This window comes from Rutidosis leptorrhynchoides, chromosome 1 (assembly GCF_046630445.1).
Source record: "Rutidosis leptorrhynchoides isolate AG116_Rl617_1_P2 chromosome 1, CSIRO_AGI_Rlap_v1, whole genome shotgun sequence".
NCBI lineage: Eukaryota > Viridiplantae > Streptophyta > Magnoliopsida > Asterales > Asteraceae > Rutidosis > Rutidosis leptorrhynchoides.
The window spans coordinates 252,193,671-252,217,500 of NC_092333.1; the positions used below are offsets into that span (position 1 = coordinate 252,193,671).

Genomic DNA, 23,830 nt, shown 5'->3' on the forward strand with positions numbered 1-23,830 from the left:
TGGTCAGATTTATCCTAACCATGAGAAGGATTTATCTCGTACAATGGGGAGGCACCGTGCAAATTAGCTTGATAAGACTAATGAATCAGATCCCCAGAAAGGATAATCTCCTTAAAGATTAAAAATCAGCTTTTAAGACTGATATTACTCAATCCTTGAGATTGACCTTAAAGATTGAGAATTCAAACTCATGGAATTCAATGATATCTAAACTCGAGCTTGAACGAGAAAATATTTTGATCAAAAATACAAACCGATTTGTTTTCTGAAAACCCATTTTCAATGCGTTCATTACCATTGAACGTAAAATCCTAGGAATTCACCTGGAATTCATTAGGTCACCTGAACCAAATCGGGTGTCAACCGTAAGAACGGTGGTTGCATAGCATGGTCGGAGACAGGACCTTGTGCCAGACCGAAAAATCATAGGATGATCTTTACTATCGCTCCTACCAAGGATAGTTCTAGCATCCGACACATTAAAAGACCATAATCATCTGCATGTCACGGGACATTGCCTTAACAGTTTCTTGTTCATCGCTTTCCTTTACAACCGGACGGTAGTTTACCGAAAGATAATATACGGAACAAGTAAACTGGATGTGTACTTTCCGATACCGGGATAGCAGTGGATTACACGAACCTAAAAGTTTTAGCCAAAATATTGATCCACAAATATATTTTGCAACACCGATGATGGATCAAATCAGAAAACTTGTCTAGGGTAAAATCTAGCTTGAATTTTCAAAAGATCAAATGTTTTCATAAAGATCCAATTTCCTTAAAGGATCTAAATTTTTATAGTCATGTGGGACTGTAAACCGCCTTTCAAATGTGCACTTTGCTTTGGAAACCGAAAGTAAATCGGCTATTTGATTGCAAGTGTCGTTGTCCTAAACCCAAGGCAACTGTGGATGACACACCCACCTTTAACCATATCGTTACTATCATTGTTTATACCGCTCTATCAAAATCACTGATGTACAAAGTGTGAAGAATAAAGAAGTGATTCGTGTGATGTATTATATTATTTCAAGACTGTATTGCTTGAGGACAAGCAACGCTCAAGTGTGGGGATATTGATAAGGCTAAAAAGGAACATATATTTCATAGCAAAATCCCCCAAGAAAGACAAGATTTTAGTTGCAATTGTTCCATTTTCAAGTAATATTCGTTTATTTTAAATAAGTGCGAAGACAAAAGGCGAAAACGACGAATTGAAGACACAAAGGTCCAAAAAGCTCAAAAGTACAAGATACAATCAAAAAGGTTCAAATTATTGATGAGGAACGTCTAAAAATGACAAGAGTACAAGTTACAAAACGCAAAGTACAAAATATAAAATTGTACGCAAGGACGTTCGAAAATCCGGAACCGGGACCAGAGTCAACTCTCAACGCTCGACGCAACGGTGTAAAAATTACGAGTCAACTATGCACAAGAATAAAATATAATATTTAAATAATTCATAATAAGAATAATATTAAATAATAAAAAGTTGTTAATTGAGCATAGTTCAGGGGTCATAAGTGAAAATTCAATTTCTAAATTCGCCTATAAAAGGCTTTGTAATCGTAATGTAAAAACACACCTTTTTCTATCTTTTTCTTATTTATCAATATCAATTATCAATATCTATATTCTATATCTCTATCATAATGTTAACTTAATAAGATATAACAATAATCTTAATTTTAATTTTAAATTATGATAATAATAAGATTTATGATAGAGATCGTTTGAGTGTGTAAGTCGAAATTCTGTCCGTGTAACGCTACGCTATTTTTAATCATTGTAAGTTATGTTCAACCTTTTTACATTAATGTATCGTAACTAAGTTATTATTATGCTTATTTGAGCCGAAGTAATCGTGATGTTGGGCTAAAATATTAAGAAGGGGTTATTGAACTTTGGACCATAATTAAGGTTTGGGCAAAAGACCGACACTTGTGGAAATTGAACTATTGACTATTAATAGATGGGGGGTATTGTCTAATTGAGTGACAACTCATTGGAGTCTGTCGAACCTATCTTCAAATTAATTAACCTAATAATTAATAATGATTATGGTTGTCCTATTTAGTGATGTTCATATGGAATCTGTTATAATCATTTAATTAATCAATTGGGTTGGGTAATTGATTATTCATTCTGATCAAGTGGATGAATTAATATTCATAAACTAATTAAAACAGGGGTGGATTACATACAGTGATAACTGGTGTAATTGTTGACAGAAGTGATAACTGCGTCACAGTTTAAATCCTTAATCAGTTGGAATATTTGACTTCGGGTATAAGGGTAATTTGACGAGGATACTCGCACTTTATTTTTATGACCGATGGACTATTATGGACAAAAACCAGATAGACGTATCAAATAAACCAGGACAAAGGACAATTAACCCATGGTAATAAATTAAAATCAACACGTCAAACATCATGATTACGGAAGTTTAAATAAGCATAATTCTTTTATTATATTTCTCATCGTATCTTTATTTACTGTCATTTTATTACTCGCAATTTTATTTACTGTCATTTTATTTATTGTCATTATTTTACGCACTTTAATTATCGTCATTTATCTTTACGCTTAAAATATAGAATCTACAAACCGGTCATTAAACGGTAAAACCCCCCTTTTATAATAATATTACTACTTATATAATTATATATATTTTGTATAAATATAGTTAAAAATATAGTAAGTATCACCAGCTCCCTGTGGAACGAACCGGACTTACTAAAAACTACACTACTCTACGATTAGGTACACTGCCTATAGTGTTGTAGCAAGGTTTAGGTATATCCCATCCGTAAATTAATAAAACTTGTGTCATATTTTGTAGTATTTTTTATTAAAAATAATACTATTTCGTACCCTCACGCTACATCATCAAATACTTTTAAACACTTGCGAGTGTACGGATATTTATGGAAACTGAAATCTTGTGGTCTATTACTATTACGGAAATGATTGATTATGATAAACTAATGAACTCACCAACATTTTGGTTGACACTTTAAAGCATGTTTATTCTCAGGTATTAAAGAAATCTTCCGCTGTGCATTAGCTCATTTTAAGGATATTACCTGGAGTCATTCATGACATACTTTGAAAGACGTTGCATTCGAGTCGTTGAGTTCATCAAGATTAATATTAAGTCAATTATAGTTGGATGTAATATGAAATGGTATGCATGCCGTCAATTTTTTATGTAAAGAAAGTTTGTCTTTTAAAAACGAATGCAATGTTTGTAAAACGTATCATATAGAGGTCAAATACCTCGCGATGTAGGCGGAAAAACGATCGACAAAAATAACATTCAAGATAATATTGTTGGTGAAGAATATGAACGTTTTTTTTTCATGTTTTGTGAAGTAAAATTTAGCCCAATTTAGAGTTTAGGGTTTAGGGTTTAGGGTTTGGTGTTTTGGGTTCATAAACCCAAAACACCAAACCCTAAACCCTAAACTCTAAACCGTTCGTGTTAAAAACTCAATCTAAATCCTAAATCTAAACCCTAAATCTAAACCTTAAACCCTAAATTTCTAAACCCTAATATCTAAACCCTAATATCTAAACCCCAATAGCTAAAACCTCAACATACGCTCGAAAAACACGATAATTGTTATATATTACTTCTTCGAGCGTTTTTCCGCCAAAATAAAAACATTTATCACAAAGTGTCTCTACTAAATGTTCATATTTTCATCCCATCTATAATGTTCGTGAACAAGGTTTTTTCAAAAAACGAAAAAAAAAAAGTTTTTGCTTCCCCCCGCTTCCCCCCGATTGGTTACTTCACACTTGATCCTACCAATATATATATATATATATATATATATATATATATATATATATATATATATATATATATATATATATATATATATATATATATATATATATGTATATATATCTTGTTGGTTTTTCTTCCTCACTCTCGAATAGGAGAACTTGGTTCGTTCAATTCATATATATATACCTATTCATAAAAAGAGGGGTTTAATTACCGTAGCAGGGATATAATGGTAATTTCACTGGTCATTCTCGCAAGAAAATATCTTTCTACAGTCGGCTTCCATCTTTTACTCAGCAACCCTTTCTCTTGCCATGTGGTATAATCTCAGTGGCTGAAATTTCTGTTCTAACACGTGGCACAATTAATCTGCATGCACACTCAACTGAATCGCTTGTTATCCCATAGTAACACGTCGCCATTATCAAAAGGTTGTTAATCTTTTCATCGAATTAAGAAGTAAATTAGGGTTTTGGTTTCAGCAAGTTAGGGTTTTTATCTAAGGGTTAGGTGGGAAAATAAAAAACTCAAAAATGGGGTTTAGTTCATTTAGTTGTAAATCTTATCTAGAACTTTAAATGATTTCTTGAATTCATAAAGTGAATGAGAAACTACTCCGTATCTTTTATTTGGATGTTAGTGAAGTTATATAGTATTATGTGAATTGTGGTTTTAAGTTTGTTGTTATTTGTCAAATTGGGTAGATTTCTTATCTTTCAATTTGTTTTATATTTGTTGGAAGCTTCGACGAGCTCAATACACCCACTATAGAGGACCTAGACTATACTAGATTCACTACACCAACACTTTGACGTTAGTTAGCCTTTAATTTTATGAATTCTTAGTGCACAATGTACTTAGGCGACAGTGTCGACCATATATCTTTAGGCGGTATAACCGACCATATATTACTTAGGCGGCAGAGCCGACCATATAATAAGAACAACAAAAGTGCACTAAGAACTTAAACACAAACTAAGGCTTAATCGGGAAACTTAACAAAGAACACTTTTATTAATACAAAATGTAATTACAATATTACTCACTCACCACACTTTCTTTCTACTCGCTACTTGTAAGCGTTCTTTCTCTATCTCACTCTTTTCTCACTTCTTCGCAACTCTCACACCTTACAAATGAAATCTCCCCCCATATTTATACTACTCCATGGAACATTCTAGAACCTAGATATTTCCATGGATATATAAATATCTAGATATTTCTACAACCTACAAATATCTAGATTTTTCTTTTACATTTCAATTTCTAGATTTTTCTCTCATATTCTAATATCTAGATATTTTCTTATACATATTAATATCTAGATATTTTACCCATATACATTTACTAATTCCATATTATTCTAAATTTGCATTGTATTTTAACAATATTTGTGTAATTAGGTTGCTATTAGTTATTGTTCTGTGCTTACCAAATTAGTATTAAGGTTAGTATACCCTCATTCAGATTTAGGACTAATTTCGTTGCTATAGCTTCAACTATGTACTTCATTCGAATAGTAGTGATCTCCGTGTATGTTACAGGTGGATAATAATTAATTTTTTATGTTGTTTTCTCGTTGCAGTTGCCTAATCAAACAGGGATACTCAGGAACTCGGAAGGTATTCAGCTGGTATCGGTTGCCAAACGACTGTGACGGAGGAATGAAGTTTTTCAGGTAATGAAAACGGAGTTGCAAGTGGTTACCGGAACCATATATTATCAGAGAATTGAAGTGGGAACGTTGTCAAAACCTGTTTTGCGACGTCTACAGGTTAGTATTTCATTTTTCATTTGAGTTATGTAGATTTAGACAAAGGATACTATCATTTTTCTAAAACATTGTTCTTATGATTTGTTTCCTTTTCGTTTCTCTTGCACTCTTCATATTTTGGGTTGCAGGTGTTTTTGTTTTTCTTTCACATCATTCTAGCTTTTTGATTTTGTTATAGTAGGATTGGTAGCATTAACTAATAAGTATATTCGTGTATGGAAGCTGTTGTTTTGTTTTCATTCATGTGATTTGTCTCTCATGTGTGAGTTGTATTGTACATTCGTGAATCTTCATTTTTTGATACGGAGTAATAATCTGCTTTTCAAAAAAAAAAAAAAAAAAAAAAAAATTGGTTGTAATTCGTTCACATTTTTTTAGTATAACTTTATTTATATGATGTGCAGGCAATCTTTAAGCCTCCAATGCTGATTTGAGGTATTCTTATATGTTTCTTCCGGTAAGCGACTTTTTGTTCTTTTGTTGCTTGTTTTTGCTATATTGAGTGTCACGTGTGCGTGCAGTTCTCAAATATATCAACCACCTGGATTTGCTAGAAACCTCTATTGGACATTTAATGATGAGCCCCTATTTTAGCCTATGATGTCGCCAATAAAGTATTTACTGATTTGATTCTTCGGCCAACTACAGAGGATCCGAGGATCTGAAAAATACAGCCTTACATGTATATAATTTAACTACGTAGTAACTTTATTTCATTCGTATATGTCTTTATTGCATCAATTACTAATTATACATTTTTCCCACTTTACGTAGCATTTGTGGATTACTTTGGGACCCGACGCCGGAGACCTGATGTTGACTTCTCGGATCAGAAAAAACCGCCACTTTGCTGTTCCTTTTAGGTTGGATTGGGTTCCACAATAGAGTATTTGCATTTGCTCATAGGCTATAGATGGAAGGATTTTATTTGTATTAGATGTCGAAATTTCGTTAATAAAGTAGAAGCGGTAGTAAATTATTTTTACTAATCATTATTGGTTTTCGGAATTGTTAAAAACGAGGCTTGTGGGTGCAGATGGAAGAATTGTCGGGTAAGATTAGGATTTTCAGAAAGGGTACAAGGTTAGAATTTACTAATTTCTATTTTTTCTGAACTAGAGCGACGTACATGAATGCTTTATGTTTCGGATCTTGATATTATAAGTTGTGCGGCCGCAAGGCGTGTTTGTGGTCGTTATTCTTATTTTTTTATTAATTTTATAAACAATATTCACCGGTCAAAATCTTTTACAAAAAAAGTTGTGTACAAGGTTTATGTACATGTACATTCACATACGATTACAAACTAAAAAAACAGAAAAAACGAAAAAAACAGAAAAACAAACAGTAAAAAAAAACTGAAAAAAATACAAAAAAAAAAAGTTTGGGAAAAAGTTTATACCTAACTCGACGTTCTTTTTTTGTGTTTTCTTTTGGAACGATCTTGTATTTCCGGAACCGTTTCGATCGGAGTTTCCGACACCGTTTCTTGATAAATCAGAGTCATCGGGGTTTGAAAATTACGGAATTGTTGGGCTTCTTCATAGCGACGTTGTTGTTCCAAGTATAGTTGATGTTGTTGTTCGGGTGTCAAGATTCGGAATTGAGGCGCAATCAATGGAACTTGTTGATAGTTGTTCGGGTTTGATGAACCACCGCCCGTATAACTACCGTACCAATCGGGGGGGGGGGGGGGGGGGGGGGGGGGGGGGTATTGGGTCTTTGATTTGGGTTTGACATTTTTTTTGGAAAAAAAAGTTGGAAGAATGATGAAAATTGAAGAAGTTTGGAGAAGATGAAATATGATGAAGATGAATATAATTATGGAAGATATAGATATTAAATAGAATAAATAATTAAATTTTCGGAATTAAAAAAAAAGTGAAATTCAAACGGATATATATCCGTTGAATTCGGGAGCCAACCACACGCTGACACGCGTCCCTGACGAATCTCATCCCACCCGTCAAATTGCCGACTGACGCCCCCGCGCGTCAGAATCTGACGCCGCGTTATAGGCGTCAGGGGCGTCAGATTTGGCCAGCTCGTCTGACGCGATGCTTTCTGACGCCGCGTTAAAACCAGTCTAATGGGGTGCGTTTATGCATCCCTCCCTTTTTCTTACCTCGAACTCCGGTGGGAAAAAGAATTTAACATGGTTAACTCCTGGGATGTGGTGGTAAGTTCAAAGAGAGGCTCACAACTTGGAAATCAAGAATGTTATCCGTGGGTGGGCGATTGACACTGACAAAATCATTGTTAGGGAGTTTGCCATTGTACTACGTGGCTCTTTTCAATGCCCCAAATTAGGTCATCTCTTCCTTGGAATCGATCAGAAAGTTTCTTTGGAATACGCTTGACAAAAAAGGTGTACATTGGATTAGTTGGAACAAGGCATCGGCTTTAAGAAAGGATGGTGGCTTGGGAGTATGGAGTTTAAGAGCCAAGTATAAGCTTAGTATGTAAAGGATAGCAGCAGTTCAAGCACGAAAAGTATTGGAGCAGGGGCGGAACTTGAACCCGACCACCAAATGGGGCGGGTGCAAAAACTTATTAAATTTTCCAGTGATAGCTGTGGCAAACACTAATAAAAACCTTATTTTTTAGTTAAAAAAAAAAATTTAGTGTTAAATTTTTTATTTTTTGAAATCCATCTGGGGCGGGTGCCCCGTCCAGTCCTAACAATGTTCCCCCCTGCTTTGGAGCAAGATTATACGGTCGATATATGGCGAGGATGGATGTTTAAATGTTGATGAAGGAATACATAACCTTCTGCCAACATGGAGACAGATTAGAAAATCAGGAATTATTGCTAATAATTATGGCATTCCATTCACAGATTCTTTCAAGTTTAACATTGGTAACGGTTCATCGGTCAAGTCTTGGAATGCGAATAATTATTGTGGTGCCTTCACAGATTCATTCAAGTTTAAGATTGATAATGGTTCACCGGTCAAGTTTTGGACTGACCCGTGGATTACAAGTACTTCCAGCAACTTAGCACAAACTTTCCCTAGATTGTTTGTGCTTGAATCAAATCCAGAATCCCTGGTTTCGGACAGAGTTATAAATGAAACCACTGATCACATTGGCTTGTGCGGAAACTGGGATTGGGGATCAAATATACGGGGCAGATCACAAAATGAGTTGGAGTTACTTTCTAGTGTTATGTTTCTAGCAGCAGCACCCCAACTTTCTTCATCAACTGATCGTAGGTGTTGGACCATGGGGCCAAATGGAAGATTCACGGTTAGCCAACTCTCTTCCTTAATCGATAACAAATGGCTAGGTGCAAGCGCTAATTTGACCTCACGTAATTGGCTATCCTCTATTCCAAAGAAAGTAAATGTGTTTCTTCGGAGGTTGATCTAGATGGCTTGCCAGTTAGAACCAATCTGATGGAACAGGTGTGGCGCTGGTTTCAAGCAATTGCCCTTTTTGTGATTGCGCTCAAGAGGACAGGGATCATTTATTAGCAGACTGTAGATATAATTTACCACTTTGGAGAGGGCCTTTTGATTGGTGTCAGATTCAGGACCCAATTCCTATTGTTGTTACAAATGCGTACAACTCTGCTAATTACTGTTTTGGCTCGAAAGAAATAAATGAGGCTTGTTTGGCTTCCAGGTACGTGCTATTATAGATGGTACACAATTGGAGAAATAAATTTGTTCATCGCTCAGGAGAAAGGAGGAATCTGGTGTTAAAAGAAGATGCTCTAGCGAGTACAAAGACGTTAACTCAGCTTTGGATCTCTCGTAGATACCCAAGGATCGCAACTGCTTTGGACTCGTGGAGATCAAACAATGGAGGATAGGCGTTTTAATTTAATGGTGTTGTATCAGTAGACAGTAGTACAAGATTGAGAATCGGTCTGGGAAGAATTCTTTGAAAGAGACGGTTAATGGAAAATTGAAAAGGGCGGGTTCAGGTTAATTGTTGTGGTCCGTCTTATGTTCTTCGTTTGATTTCTTTCCTTGTATTTCCATGTTTTTTTCTTGGTTTTTGTTTGATTAATTTGTTTGTCGTTTTTTTTTGGGATATTAGGCAGGCTCGTTTATAGATAGTTTTTTGTGTAGATTGTTGTTTGTTAGTTGCGAGTTTCCCCATTTTCCTCTTATTATTTGTGTTCTCTATTGAGGGCGTTTCCCTTTGGAAAACGACCTCGTTTCTATATGAATATTCGTTTTTTCGCCCAAAAAAAAAAAAAAAAAATTCAGTAGATGATGGCTTTGTAAAACTCTAATTAGATACGCTCCTTGTCTAACCAAATAGTATTGTACTGATCTTTTGGCGCATGAGTAAAATATGTTCTATCCATTTTGCCACATCTAGTCGATATGCCACATTTAAAGGACACGTGAGCTATTAACTAATGATTTTCATATGATCAAACTTTCTTCCGCAGGGGTGCAGCTGCTTTCCATGGGGTCGAAAGTAATTTTCTGGCTAGCAGTTATAAGCAGTCTCTTATTGTCCTCATCAGTCCCATTCATGCTTGATTTGTTGGATGAAGATTACAAAAAATCATATAGAAAGATTCGGGTCAATATTTGTTCATCTTACCGGGTCGACAACTTGAGGAATTTATACAAGTTCAAAGAAGGTACACCGGAGCAAACAGTAAATAACATATTTGATCAACAAGTAATTACCATTACTCAAACATTTTTATTTTTACTTATGTACATGTACAATAACACATGTTTGATCAGCAAATGTTCATCCATATGTAAAATTTGTACCATTGAAGTGTGCTCATAATTCTGATAATCCGATATAGCGTGAAGTTGATGATGGTTGTCGTATGCATCTTGCCTTAACAGCCAAGGTTTTTACAGTCCTGGGACATGGATCTCCAAATACAGAATTAGAGACTTCTATTTTGCAGCTATTTTTGCCTTCGCAAGCCTGTTGTCAACAATTCACATGACAAATAACAAGCATGCTTAATAGTAATCGATTAATTGCAGAGGTGGAAAGATGGGTCAAGTAACGGGTCAAACAAGTAATTTTTGTACGGATCAATTGGGGTTGGAGTGACTTGAAACACATTGTTCGCCCAAACCTTTTATTGACAATTAGTATGTTAATTACGGTTACACAGCTACATTATCCAACAATCAACTATTTATTAATGAAAAGATTTTGACTATTTTGTGAGTTGCTAGTAAGCTAAGTTCTTTTTTTCACCTATTTGGTCAATTTGATGTTAAACACAGCCGAGTTGATACGTTCATAAGAAAATGATATAAAATCATTATGAATAAACTGATTGACGGATGGCTCTATGATATGCAAGGCTTTAAAAATCGCCACTCAGAGTATACTTGGTCGGGACCTTTTAGGGACTACTCGGCAACTCGGGGAGTCCGATGTTGACCAAGTTTGACTTTGACTGATTTTGACCAAGTTTTGACCAGTTTTCCGACTAATCCCGACTTTTGACCGGATTTTGTCCAATATTCCAAATAATTCTGAGTTTTGGCCAAGTTTGACCGGTTTTGAGCAAGTTTGACTAAGTTTGACCAAGAACTCAACGAGTAATTCCGAGTTCTGTAACACTGAAGATAAGTGAAACTGCAAATATGTGAATATATCGTACCTTAGACAAGATCGACGATGAAGTTGGTGCATGGCAGTTGCCTGTGGAGAATGTTTGGCAGCTGCCTTGGGGTGTTCCATAGCTAGCAAAATCTATGGATGCAATTGTATAACCGTCATCACAATGCAATTCCATTACTGGTTTCATCTGATCCGTTGACAGCTCACCGCTGATGTAACTTGGATGGGACCACATATGAACAGGTGGATAGTAATCCTCTGACACGTGAGAGCAAACAGTTCCGACAGAAACTGTCTTGGCAGAAATTTTAAATGGGTTGCCTCCTGTTTCCTCAAACAAAACAAGTAGATTGTGTGATGGCTTTAACCATGATCTTGGTACATGGTACCTGTTTTAATCAAAATCGTCAGGTCAAATCTGCAAACCACTTGTACTAAAGTTCTATAACGAGTTTTAGTTGGATTCAATAGTAAATCATAATGCCATTCACTTATTAAGTGGGGTGTTCAATACTCGATACAGGTTCAGGTTTAAAAAAAAAAAAAAAACATTTTTGTCCAAAACATGTTTCATACATAATGATTGAACAAGTTATATTTTTTCAATAATGGAAGTATTTTGGATGAACTTATGCATAATATAGACATTGGGAGGCTTTTAAACCACTTTCGTTTAAAAACTTTAGCGGTTTAAATTGTAAGAGAAAAATCTGACCCAATTCAACCTGTACTTAAGTCAGTGGGTTGAGATTGCCACATCTAATATAACATGGAAGAAATTAGATTTCTTTGAAGAAACATACAGAGTCTGAGTAGGTTTTCCACAGTTTGTATTGCATTTTTCAGAATTATACGATCCACGATAATCACAAGTTTCTTGACACCCATCTTTTGGAGCAACAAGAGTCCAGTATCTTCCTATATGGTGTCCATTGACCCAAGCTTGACCCTTACCCATACTGCCCAAATCAAGAACTACTGGATCTTTCCCGCCCAGAGAATCAAAATACGTCTGCCATCATCCAAAAATAGACATAGAGATAAGATGACATCAGAATTTGTTTTTGCTCAAACTGGAAGTTAATCCTTTTAGAAATTGACTTTACCTTGTACCAGGAAAGGATTGATGGAACTTCCTCTTTTGTCAATTTAGTCCAACCCAAATTTTCATCACTATTATCAGTAGCATATATTTTCATGAATTCACCTTTAAGCCCGATCTGTGATAAAGTAACAGTACCTTTGATTTATAAAACATAATCCAATAATCTATTTTAATTTTAAATATACAACGGTACTTTGAGAAACATCAGAAAAGTACCTGATAGGTCCATGGTGAATGAGTGAGATTAACATCACCGTTCTTGAATCCAGTTAGAGTGATCTGACCCTTGAATCCTGCTCCATCTTTCTCAAGAAAGGCACCATAGTTCTGGGAAAAGTATAACATTAGGACAAACTAGAGGTGGCTGTTCGATAATTTGTATTCATTTAATTATAAATTAGTTGATACGATTTTTTTTTTTAATCTCTAATAAGTCAAAACAGGATAAAAACTTTCAGGCGATCACAAACAACTCATTTTAACTCTACATCTGAATTTCACCATATATGTATAATAGTCTGATTCTTTAATACCTGCAAGCCCACGGTCTCTGATAATAACAGCAAGTCATTGTATCCTTGCTTAAACTGAACTTGTCGAACAACCTGGACCCAGTCACCTTGTGCACTTCCTATATTTTTCAATATAAGTATTAATGCACATAATTTACAATTTCAAACAAATAAAAGCATAGTAGAAAATTAATATGAATAGATGAACACGAAGTTTAGCACCAAAGACTACCTATAAGTTCTCCGTTGATGAAAATGCGGACCACGTCACGCATGCTATCAATTTTAAGTGATGGACTAACTGCATTTTCATTCCAGTGTGCAATATCCTCATCAGAAACATATACTCTGCATTTCATTGGAGAAAAATCAGAATTAATACATGATATTCGGATTTAGAAGCAGGCCACTTAATCTTGCCAAAATCGGTCAACGGGTCGAAATCCATCAAAAATCGGATTTATTCGGTCAAAGTAGGATTTAGTCAGCCAAAATCGGTTAACATCCGGTTAATCCCAATTTGGCCAATTAATCCCTATAAGGTCCAAGCCGATTATTCCCCAGTTCGCATGAACTTCATGACTTCCTTGACACACTAATAATATAAAGCATTTGGCTCCGGTATATAGGTCCGTAACTTTTAAGTATTTAAATTAGCTGATATATCCTTATTAACCCCACATTTCATAATAAAAATAAAATAAAATCCAATTTAATAATAATTATATTTTATTTTCACCCATATAAAATATTTAAACAAAAGTAAAAGCAAATGAAAAGTATGTTCATTGAACACACATTTGTAGATTCCAACCAAATAATGAAGTTCTTAAATTTCTGTATTGTGAATGTACATATAACCCTACTTGTTCTGAATCTCAACAAATTCACTTTATGTCTTCTCTATAATAACATTATTATAAATGGAAAAGTATTCGCTAAAAAACGTTAATTGAATAGGGATTCAACTGGCAAATTATATATTGTGTCAACAAATGGTAAATTCAACTAATTGATAAGGACAAAACGTATTAAAAGCGTTTTGACACACTTTAAGAAACATTAATCAGTACTAAATGAACCGATGTTATCCAACTGTCAATAGTGTGAACTGTGAAGGTGTATACCTTGTGATATACCAAAGATAATCTGATCGGTCTTTTGTCACATTTAGATGCTCCAGAATCGCTTGAACCGTGAAATTATCATCACCCCAAACACCAATGGGCTCCTTAAGTGTCATCCACGATTCAGACATGAAAGGTTCCTCCTTCTGAATCATTAAGAGCTTAGGAGACGAGTGTTTTGCAGACAGTGCTTCAATATCTGCCACTTTAACGGAGGTCTGTGCCCCAACCTGTTCCATATTTTATAAGACATACAATTAGTGTATAGAATCACTATTAGCATACTTAGATCACGATAATAATCTAACCTTTGCAGTGTTAAATACAGTATTCTTGCAGTCTGGTAATATACTCACGGACCATGGCGGTAAAGTATAAGATTGACCAAGAAATTGGACTGTACTTGCTTTATGCTCATCGATATTTGCAAGAAATGCTGAACAGATACTTCCGTTACCACGGTACACATGTGCCTGAATTAAAAAGTACCGGTCGTGTCATTAAGTATTTTGTAAAAAATGGCTACAAGCCGAGGACTTGAACAAACCTCCTGCATAGATCCTAATTTTATATACTGAGCCGAGTCTGCAGCAACTAGTGCAGGCTCACAAAGTTTTATAGCAGCATGCACATCCTTTAGATGCCCCCATTTAGGCTGACTTAAAAGACCTAAAGGAACCGTATTCTAGGTTAGCAGTTTAATATGCTAAAAATGCATATCAAGAAACATTATGAGCAACGAAAGGTTTGTAAGTATACATACTTAAATCTTACCATATTCATCAATTGGTGCATCATAATCATAACTAGTAACATAATTAGGGCCTCCAGAAGTCCGTCCAAAATTTGTCCCACCAAAAAACTGGTTCACAAAGAAGAAAATGCATTAGTTCCAAAACAGTGTAAGTGAGTAAACTTAACTTAAATATATCCAACTGCTATTAACATGCCATACGTGGTTACAACTTGTCTTAAACATTAAGCATTCTAATAATAGTTAGAGGGGGCAAGCATGAAAAATGATAAGAGGACATCTGTTATATATAGACACACACACACACACACACACACACACACACACACACACACACATATATATATATATATATATATATATATATATATATATATATATATATATATATATATATATAACTGTACCATATAATAATTCTGAAAGCTTCCTCCCCGCTGATAAAATCGAGCAACCGCAAATGCAAGGTCCTCCACAGGCCTATGAGGCAGTCTTCCACCCCAAGTTGTATACCTTGTGAATAGCCAAAAGACAAAAAAAAAAAGATTATTATATAGGTTAGATGCATTAAAGAACTGTTTGAATGTATCAAGTGCATTCAAATATATGTATATGCTGGAATTTTAATACCATCCATCCCAATTTTCCGTCCAAAGTACTGGTTTTTTGTTGGAGTTAGGTCTAAAACCATCACAATAGTATCCGTTGCAGGCATCTATCTGTATAAAGGAGGGGGAAACGTTTAAATCCAAGCTAGGATAAATGAGTTGGCAATTTCTGTATGCACTAGTTTTCAGATAGTCAAGTTAGGTCAATGTCAACATAAATACTACTATCAATAGAAAAAGAAATAGGCGAGGTGCGAAGATTGGTTAACTTGTCAAAATGCATAAGTTATGCGGAAGATCAGTCCAGTTACAAACTTACATTGCTTCGATAATCATCGATTTTTTAAAATGATTTAAGAGGAGTTGTGCATTTTAAATTCACTCGGAGCAATTTCTGGCCGTTTCCTTCTAAGTTATCTTATACTCCGTTATCCACATGACATGACCCATTAGAGTTAAACATAACCCGTTTGACCCATTCAAATATAGATGAACCAATAAATATATAGCAAATAGAGTAAGCAGGTACGATGTTTTCTGGAGCATCCGTTTGCTGGCACATAACCCATGGGACGCCAGCTCCAAGACCAACAGCCATATTTGCAGCCCATTTTACGTAGTCTTTTCCTTTTTGGCCATAAGAGTCTTCAATGTTTCCATACTCATTTTCAATCTGATAAAACAATTCCAGTCAGCATAAACAACGGGAAAAAAATCAAAGTTAAACATTTACAATATCAAAATAGTTTTGACTATCTAGCAGAATAATAATCAAAATAAATTTTAAATAAACCTGCAACATGATGACTGGGCCACCTTGCCAGGAGAAGAGGGCTTCTTCTCGCATCAAATCTACTATCTTTTTGACAAAGCGTTGCATCTCTTGCTGCAATAGGATCGTAGACGAACCATTAATAATCATTCTCGTGATATAAACTTGGATACAACTACAATCTACAGTAGCAAAAAACACTTGAACAAGTATATATTATAAGGTCCATTAATACCTTGAATGGTGCATTTTCTGTTCGAAATACAATTCCAGGAATATCACGAAGCCACACAGGGAAACCGCTACAAATTCATCACTCGATATTAGTGCTTTTATAATCGCAAAATCTAAAGTAAATCAACAATCACCCTAATGTTACAAAAATGAAAGGAAATAAGTATAAAGAACAGATTTAGTAAAGACTAAATCTAATTAGAAAAATAAAAAATAAGGGAACAAGTTGAGACCCAAAGTTCCACTCGGCACAAACATATGGACCTATTCGTAAGTGAAGATATAGCCCACTTTCTCCCACCAACTTTACGAACTTTACAAGATCATATCTTCCCTCAAAATTATACTGAACAAAACAAAAATTGAAGAAATAGTTTAATAAGACACTGTATATTATCAAATATCAGAGACAGATCAACAAACAAGGCTACAAGTACTTCAAATATACAGTGACATAATTCACAAACCTGTCCTCTAACTGGCTCATGACCACTCCAGAATACGTAAGTTTGAACGACGTCAGCCCCACCTTCCTTACTCTTGGCTATCAGATCAGGCCACATCTGACATCAGGTCATACTAATGAGAGCACGGTATATAACAAGATCTACGTAAGCCATCTTACGAGGCAATACAATGTTTAGGGTAAAAAGATTGTTATCGTCTGTCGGCTATTACATTTACAATCATACATTTGCTTAGGTGATATAAGTGAATATGAAATGTGAAACAGAGATCACATAACCAACATAACTATTCTCAGGGTGCAGGTGTTTGAACTGTATTTCGAACTAACTATAGTGAAAATAAACAGCATATTCTGAAGAACAAGAATTATAATTATTTTAAAATACTGGATAAAACAGTTATTATGCATTTTCTGAAGATTGCAGAGGTTTTTTTTTGTCTCCAACCAAAATAGTTAAAATCTAAGTGAGAATTCACTTAATAACAACACTATTCCAATTTTCAGCAATGATCATATCATAACTCAATCAATATTCAAAATGGAACATGAAAAAAGGGAAATTAAGAGCAAAAAAGAAAATCAATTGATTTTCTTTAAATCAATTCAACCAATAATGGTGGTATATATTGACCTACAGGAGGTTTTACCGGATGTGTTCCGGGTACCGTCGATCGGGTTCGGGTTTCCGCCGAACGTGTGTGTTACGTGCAAATGATGAGGTTCGTTGAAAGAAATGATCTACTGATGCCAAAAAAATTGCCGTTCAAAAAAAATTAGTAAATAAATGAGACCTCAGGTGTGGCACGAGGATAATGAATACCAGCAGAAACAAGCATTCTCCGTTGTCCATCAATTATAAGTGCTCTATGATCATAACTCACATTAAACGGCTTGAAATACTCACCGTTGACCGTTACAGTCAACGCAATAAGCATCATCCATTGGAGCTTAATTAATAGCCCTAAGTTATTGTGCATGTTGTTAGTATGAATAGATACAAAATCGGTTACTGATAGAAGTGGAATGTGATGGTCATCAGTATTTAAAGGTTGACGATAGTTGTAATTAAGTGTGTGTGTGCCCTTCCTTATCTGTTCAAATGTCACTGCTAAAGTGATCTGAACGTGAAAGTAAAGAATATGCTAACTGTTGTTCTTATCGGTGATGGGAATTGGTTTATTTTCATTTATGCCCCCCATACTTTCATTATATTTGCCAACTGGATCTGAACGTCAATGGGTTTTTTTACATTATCAAATGGAATGGAATGGAATCTATATATATATATATATATATATATATATATATATATGGGCAGGTTCAAACGAGAACCACAAAAAAGGCGAGAACAGCGAGAACTTTTGAATTTAATAGTTTTTATGCAGCAAATTACATGCAAATGTCAATTAATGCTCATATCATTAACAAACATATGTTCATTACCACAAATTACATGTTAAATTGTTAATTATATAAAGTGTTCACATGTTACACAAACAAGTATGCACATGTGAACTAGAAAACTATATATTTGATTCTATAGGTAAAATATAAGTTTTTTCAAACTATTTTATGTTCATTCTTACTCTCCATTAACATTTATGGGTGATTCAATCTATTCACATGTGATAATCGTAGTAAATTAATAGTTCTCACGGTTCTCGCCCTTTTTGTGGTTCTCGTTTGAACTTTTGGCTATATATATATATATATATATATATATATATATATATATATATATATATTACAATTATTATTATTACATAAATATAAAATAAATAAAAAATCTAAACGAATAAATATTGCGGCTATATATTTATCCTTTATACACACAGCCTTACAAATTTTCATCTACACGAACTGAATATCTTTTTGACTTATATTTTAGGTTTTATTTATTAACAAAATTTCTTTCCATTGTATTTATAACTCGAAGAATAATCTAAGCTTATGATCCCTTTCCACTCAAAATCTTTTCTCTTATTTTTTACTATCTCAAATCATAGGGTTTTATTAATAATATTATTAATCATTTAATTATAAAATTTTATCATTATTATTATTTATTTAAATTAATAATTAATATCTATGATATTAAAAAATATATATATATTCATGGTACGAATCAACGGAACATTTCTTTTTAACAATAAATATGAAAGTGATTTTAAATTTACAGTTTAAGTCTGTAAAATATTTATGAACACGAAAATATAACTATTATAATATTAATTATATATGACGACTCCGCCGAGTACCATTATTTTGCTGAAATGACTAACAATTTTTTCAAAATTAAACTCGCGGGTTCCACTTTTATTCAAAAAATATGTGTATATAATAATTATAAAATAATATAACTTATACTTTACTAATATTATGTTCCATGATAAATTTTTATTGTACTTTAAATATTATGTAGTATATAATTTATATATTAAAAAGATAGTAATGGTTAGAAAAAAAAATTGTAGACATTAAGTTACTAACACCAACCAACACAACTTTTAAAATTTATCAACACGACTCTTAAACTCAAAAGAACTTTTAAAATTCGTCAACACCACGGGCTCTTAAACTCCAAAGAAATTTATAATTTGTCACCACGGGCTCTTAAACTCAAAAGAATTTTTTAAATTTGTCAATACCACAGGCTCTTAAATAATTCTTATACTTTTCCCTTTTTTGTATTACTATTTACATATCTATATGAACTATAAATTACATTTTTTCACGGTTTTTTATACACCCGTGCAACGCACGGGCTAAAAAACCTAGTATGTATATATATATATATATATATATATATATATATATATATATATATATATATATATATATATATATATATATATATATATATATATATATATATATATATATATATATATATAGTCAAAAGTTCAAACGAGAACCACAAAAATGGCGAGAATCGTGAGAACTCTATATATATATATATATATATATATATATATATATATATATATATATATATATATCCTTAGATAACTTTCAACCACAATCAATAAAATTTTTTTGGTTTATATATATATATATATATATATATATATATATATATATATATATATATATATATACACTAGTGAAGTGACCCGTGAAACCACGGGTTTGTTTTAATGAAATAGTTTAATGATATGTTTTAGGTATTAAGTGAACGTAAATGTTACAATCATTTAGTTTAATGACCCGTGGAACCACAGATTCTGACTAAAAAACTTGTCATTGTTTTTACAAACATATTAATATACTTAACTTGGTCAGAATAAATGAACATAAACATATTGACCTGTGGAACCACAATTTCTATTTTCCTTGCCATAAAAGTCTATATTACAACATTTTATTGAAACCTGTATTTTGTATGCATATGTAACGTAATTAATCCCGTAAAAAACTCATAGTTGAATAATAATAATATAATAATAATAAATTTTTGCTATAAAATTGAGTATTTATATTTTTAATAATAATTATTAGTAATAACATACGTCTCTTTATTTTAAAAAAAAAATTAAACTTATAATTATTTTATGAAGGAAAAAATAATACGGAATAATTATATAGTTGTTATTATGAAAAAAGAAAAAATAATTTACTAAAAAGTAGAAGATAAATAATTAATTATTCTTTTTTTATTAATTTATTTTAATTAGTATTTATGACATCATCTAGATGTCTTCTAATTTTTTTCTTTTTTCTTTTGATTTATTTTTATAAAGGATAATTGCTTTTTTATGACATCATAAGATTAGAGATTTAATATTAACTATAGATATCTATATATATATATATATATATATATATATATATATATATACATATATATACATATATATACATATATATATATACATATATATATATATATATATCTATGTATATATATATGTATATATATATGTGTGTGTGTGTATATATATATATATATATATATATACTTAATATTAAAATACAGATTTAATGATGTCACTTTCTACAAATTCTCTCTTACTGATGATTAATCTGGACACCTGTCAGCTAGATAATGGCGCATAATGATGCCATTATTAAAGAATAAAAATTATCAACGGATTATATTAAACAATAAATAATTATCAATTGAATTAAAAATAAACTTAAATACCCCTTAACTATAAGCCTAATTTAAGAAATAATTTTTCATAGACCTTTTAAAATTAAATACCTAATAATCTCAAAAACTGTAATATAAAACAAACGTGAATTTCATCTGCATCTTCCTGTAATTCTCAGACCAGGTTCTGATATTCTTTACTCTTCAAACCTTCTTCACGGTCATTCTAATGCAATTGTTTTTCAATGTTTTTGAAACTCATACGAACATAAACATCCATGATTTCGATCGGCTGTTATGATTTCATCAGGAATTCAGTCGAACGTTCATGTATTCTTTGTATTTGATATCTATGAATATCGGCCTAATGTTCTTTAAGTTTCGATTCATTTCATGAAATGTCCTGTTCATAATGATTATAAACATTTCATATTAATTGATTTCGTTGCGAGGTTTTGACCTCTATATGAGACGTTTTTCAAAGAATGCATTCGATTTTTAAAACAACCATAACCTTTATTTTATCGTTAAAGGTTTTAAAAATATTACGACGATTATCAAATAATGATAATCAAAAATATAGCGTTATCACACGACCATTACATAATGGTTTACAATAATATTACACAACAATATATGTCTTCGAATGCAGTTTTTAAACAATATTATACAAGCATGCTGACTCCAACTCTTGTCCATAAATTAGCATGCAACAGCGGAAGCTCTTAATAATCACCTGAGAATAAACATCCTTAAAACGTCAACAAAAATATTGGTGAGTTATAGGTTTAACCTATATATTTATCAATTCGTAATAATAGACCACAAGATTTCATATTTCCATTTCTCATAAACAACATGCAATCTGCATAAAAATTATTCATGTGATGAACAGCTGGTAACCGACATTAACAAATGCATCTAGAATATCCCCAATATACAGGTACACTCATCTGTATATAAAATCGAAGTACTAAAGCATCCATAACATGGATGTGGTTCGTTAGGCCCATAGATCTATCTTCAGGATTCGCGTCAATTTGGGGGTCTGTTCCCAAATTCTTAGGCTACCAAGCTGAAAGGGTGATATCCGGTATAATGATTCAATCATAGAATATAGTTTCAAGTACTTGTGTCTATTTAGTAAAACATTTATAAAACTGCATGTATTCTCATCCCAGAAATATTGGATTTTAAAAGTGGGACTATAACTCACTTTCACAGATTTTTCCTTCGTCGAAAATAAGACTTGGCCACGGGTCGATTCACGAACCTATAACAGATATATGCATATATATTAAAGTATGAATGAAATATATTTACAATATGTTTTATTATGTTTTAACGATTTAAGTTTGTTAAGTTAGCAGTTCAATGTTAGTAATCTACAACTAGTTGTCCACAGTTAGATGTACAGAAATAAATCAATATATATATTATCTCGAATCAATCCACGACTCAGTGTATACAAGTCTCAGGCTAGATCACAACTCAAAGTATATATATTATTTTGGAATCAACCTCAACCCTGTATAGCTAACTCAAGCATTACTGCATATAGAGTGTCTATGGTTGTTCCCAAATAATATATATAGATGGGTCGATATGATATGTCAAAACATTGTATACGTGTATATGGTATCTTAAGATTACATAATATATGTTAGAATACATGTATAATACAATATAAGTTAGTTAGGATATGGTTAGTATAGATTTTTGTCAATTCATCCCGTAGTCAAATTAACCATTTTTAACCAATTTTGTTTTACCCATAACTTCTTCGTTTTAAATCCGTTTTGAGTGAATCAACTTGCCATGGTTTCATATTGAACTGTATTTTATGAAACTAAACAGAAAAAGTATAGATTTATAGTCAGAAGTACAGGTTACAAGTCATTTTTGTAGAGGTAGTCATTTCAGTCGAAAAAACGACGTCTTGATGACCATTTTGAAAAACATATTTCCACTTTGAGTTTAACCATGATTTTTGGATATAGTTACATGTTCATAAGAAAAATCATTTTACCAGAAGAACAACTTTTAAATCAAAGTTTATCATAGTTTTTAATTATCTAACCCAAAACAGCCCCCGATTTCACTATGACGGCGTATGTCCGGTTTTACGGTGTTCTTCGTGTTTCCAGATTTTAAATCATTAAATTAACATATCATATAGATATATAACATGTGTTTAGTTGATTTTAAAAGTCAAGTTAGAAGGATTAACTTTGTTTGCGAACAAGTTTAGAATTAATTAAACTATGTTCTAGTTATTACAAGTTTAAATCTTCGAATAAGATAGTTATATATATATATATATATATATATATATATATATATATATATATATATATATATATATATATATATATATATATGAATTGAATGATGTTATGAACATCATTACTACCTCAAGTTTAGTAGGTAAACCTACTGGAAGTGACAAGAAATGATTTAGCTTCAAAGGATCTTGGATGGCTTGAAAGTTCTTGAAGTAGAATCATGACACGAAAACAAATTCAAGTAAGATTTCTACTCGAATTAAGATTGTTATAGTTATAGAAATTGAATCAAAGTTTGAATATGAGTATTACCTTGAATTAGAATGATAACCTACTGTAAATAACAAAGGTTTCTTGATCTTAGATGATTACTTGGAATGGATTAGAAAGCTTGGTAGTAGACTTGCAAACTTGAATGTATTCTTGATTTTATGAAACTAGAACTTATAGAATTTATGAAGAACACTTAGAACTTGAAGATAGAACTTAAGAGAGATTAATTAGATGAAGAAAATTGAAGAATGAAAGTGTTTGTATGTGTTTTTGGTCGTTGGTATATGGATTAGATATAAAGGATGTGTAAGTTTGTTTTCTTGTAAATAATTCATGAATGATTTATAATATTTTTGTAATTTTGTGAGATATTTCATGCTAGTTGCCAAATGATGGTTCTCACATATTTGATGACTCATTAAGGGCTGCTAAGAGCTGATAAATGGAGTGTATA

At 32.5% G+C, this 23,830-nt stretch overlaps 1 protein-coding gene and 1 long non-coding RNA gene across 3 annotated transcripts; one reads left to right on the forward strand and one right to left on the reverse strand.

Moving 5' to 3' along the window:
* The first annotated feature begins 5,152 nt into the window (after positions 1–5,152).
* LOC139869018 (uncharacterized) lies at positions 5,153–7,229 on the forward strand. 2 transcript variants are annotated; one of them, XR_011766007.1, is made up of 5 exons: positions 5,153–5,252; positions 5,391–5,579; positions 5,984–6,014; positions 6,101–6,261; positions 6,354–7,229. It is a non-coding gene; the product is annotated as an uncharacterized lncRNA (long non-coding RNA). The 2 variants fall into 2 exon arrangements; XR_011766006.1 differs by lacking the exon at positions 5,153–5,252 and having other exon boundaries at positions 5,285–5,579.
* Positions 7,230–10,134: 2,905 nt separating this feature from the next.
* Positions 10,135–17,832, reverse strand: LOC139886544 (beta-galactosidase 9). Its single transcript, XM_071870383.1, has 19 exons — positions 17,517–17,832; positions 16,724–16,819; positions 16,490–16,602; positions 16,258–16,324; positions 16,044–16,136; positions 15,780–15,923; positions 15,273–15,361; positions 15,050–15,155; positions 14,663–14,750; positions 14,436–14,557; positions 14,197–14,361; positions 13,889–14,118; positions 12,994–13,109; positions 12,783–12,880; positions 12,466–12,576; positions 12,251–12,364; positions 11,948–12,156; positions 11,185–11,533; positions 10,135–10,490 (listed from the first exon to the last, which is right to left on the reverse strand). Exons 1-19 carry the CDS (start codon positions 17,700–17,702, stop codon positions 10,338–10,340), a joined length of 2,649 nt encoding a protein of 882 aa, XP_071726484.1. The 5' UTR covers positions 17,703–17,832; the 3' UTR covers positions 10,135–10,337.
* Positions 17,833–23,830: the final 5,998 nt, after the last annotated feature.

Bases quoted from the DNA above. Each gene is read 5' to 3' on its own strand.
- LOC139886544 (XM_071870383.1), bottom strand. From the start codon at position 17,702: ATGCACAATAACTTAGGGCTATTAATTAAGCTCCAATGGATGATGCTT. The intron at 15,924-16,043 runs GTTTATTTAAAA...TTGTTTTATCAG, and splicing joins GCCCAGTCATCATGTTGCAG to ATTGAAAATGAGTATGGAAA. The intron at 13,110-13,888 runs GTATACACCTTC...AATGAAATGCAG, and splicing joins TATCTTTGGTATATCACAAG to AGTATATGTTTCTGATGAGG.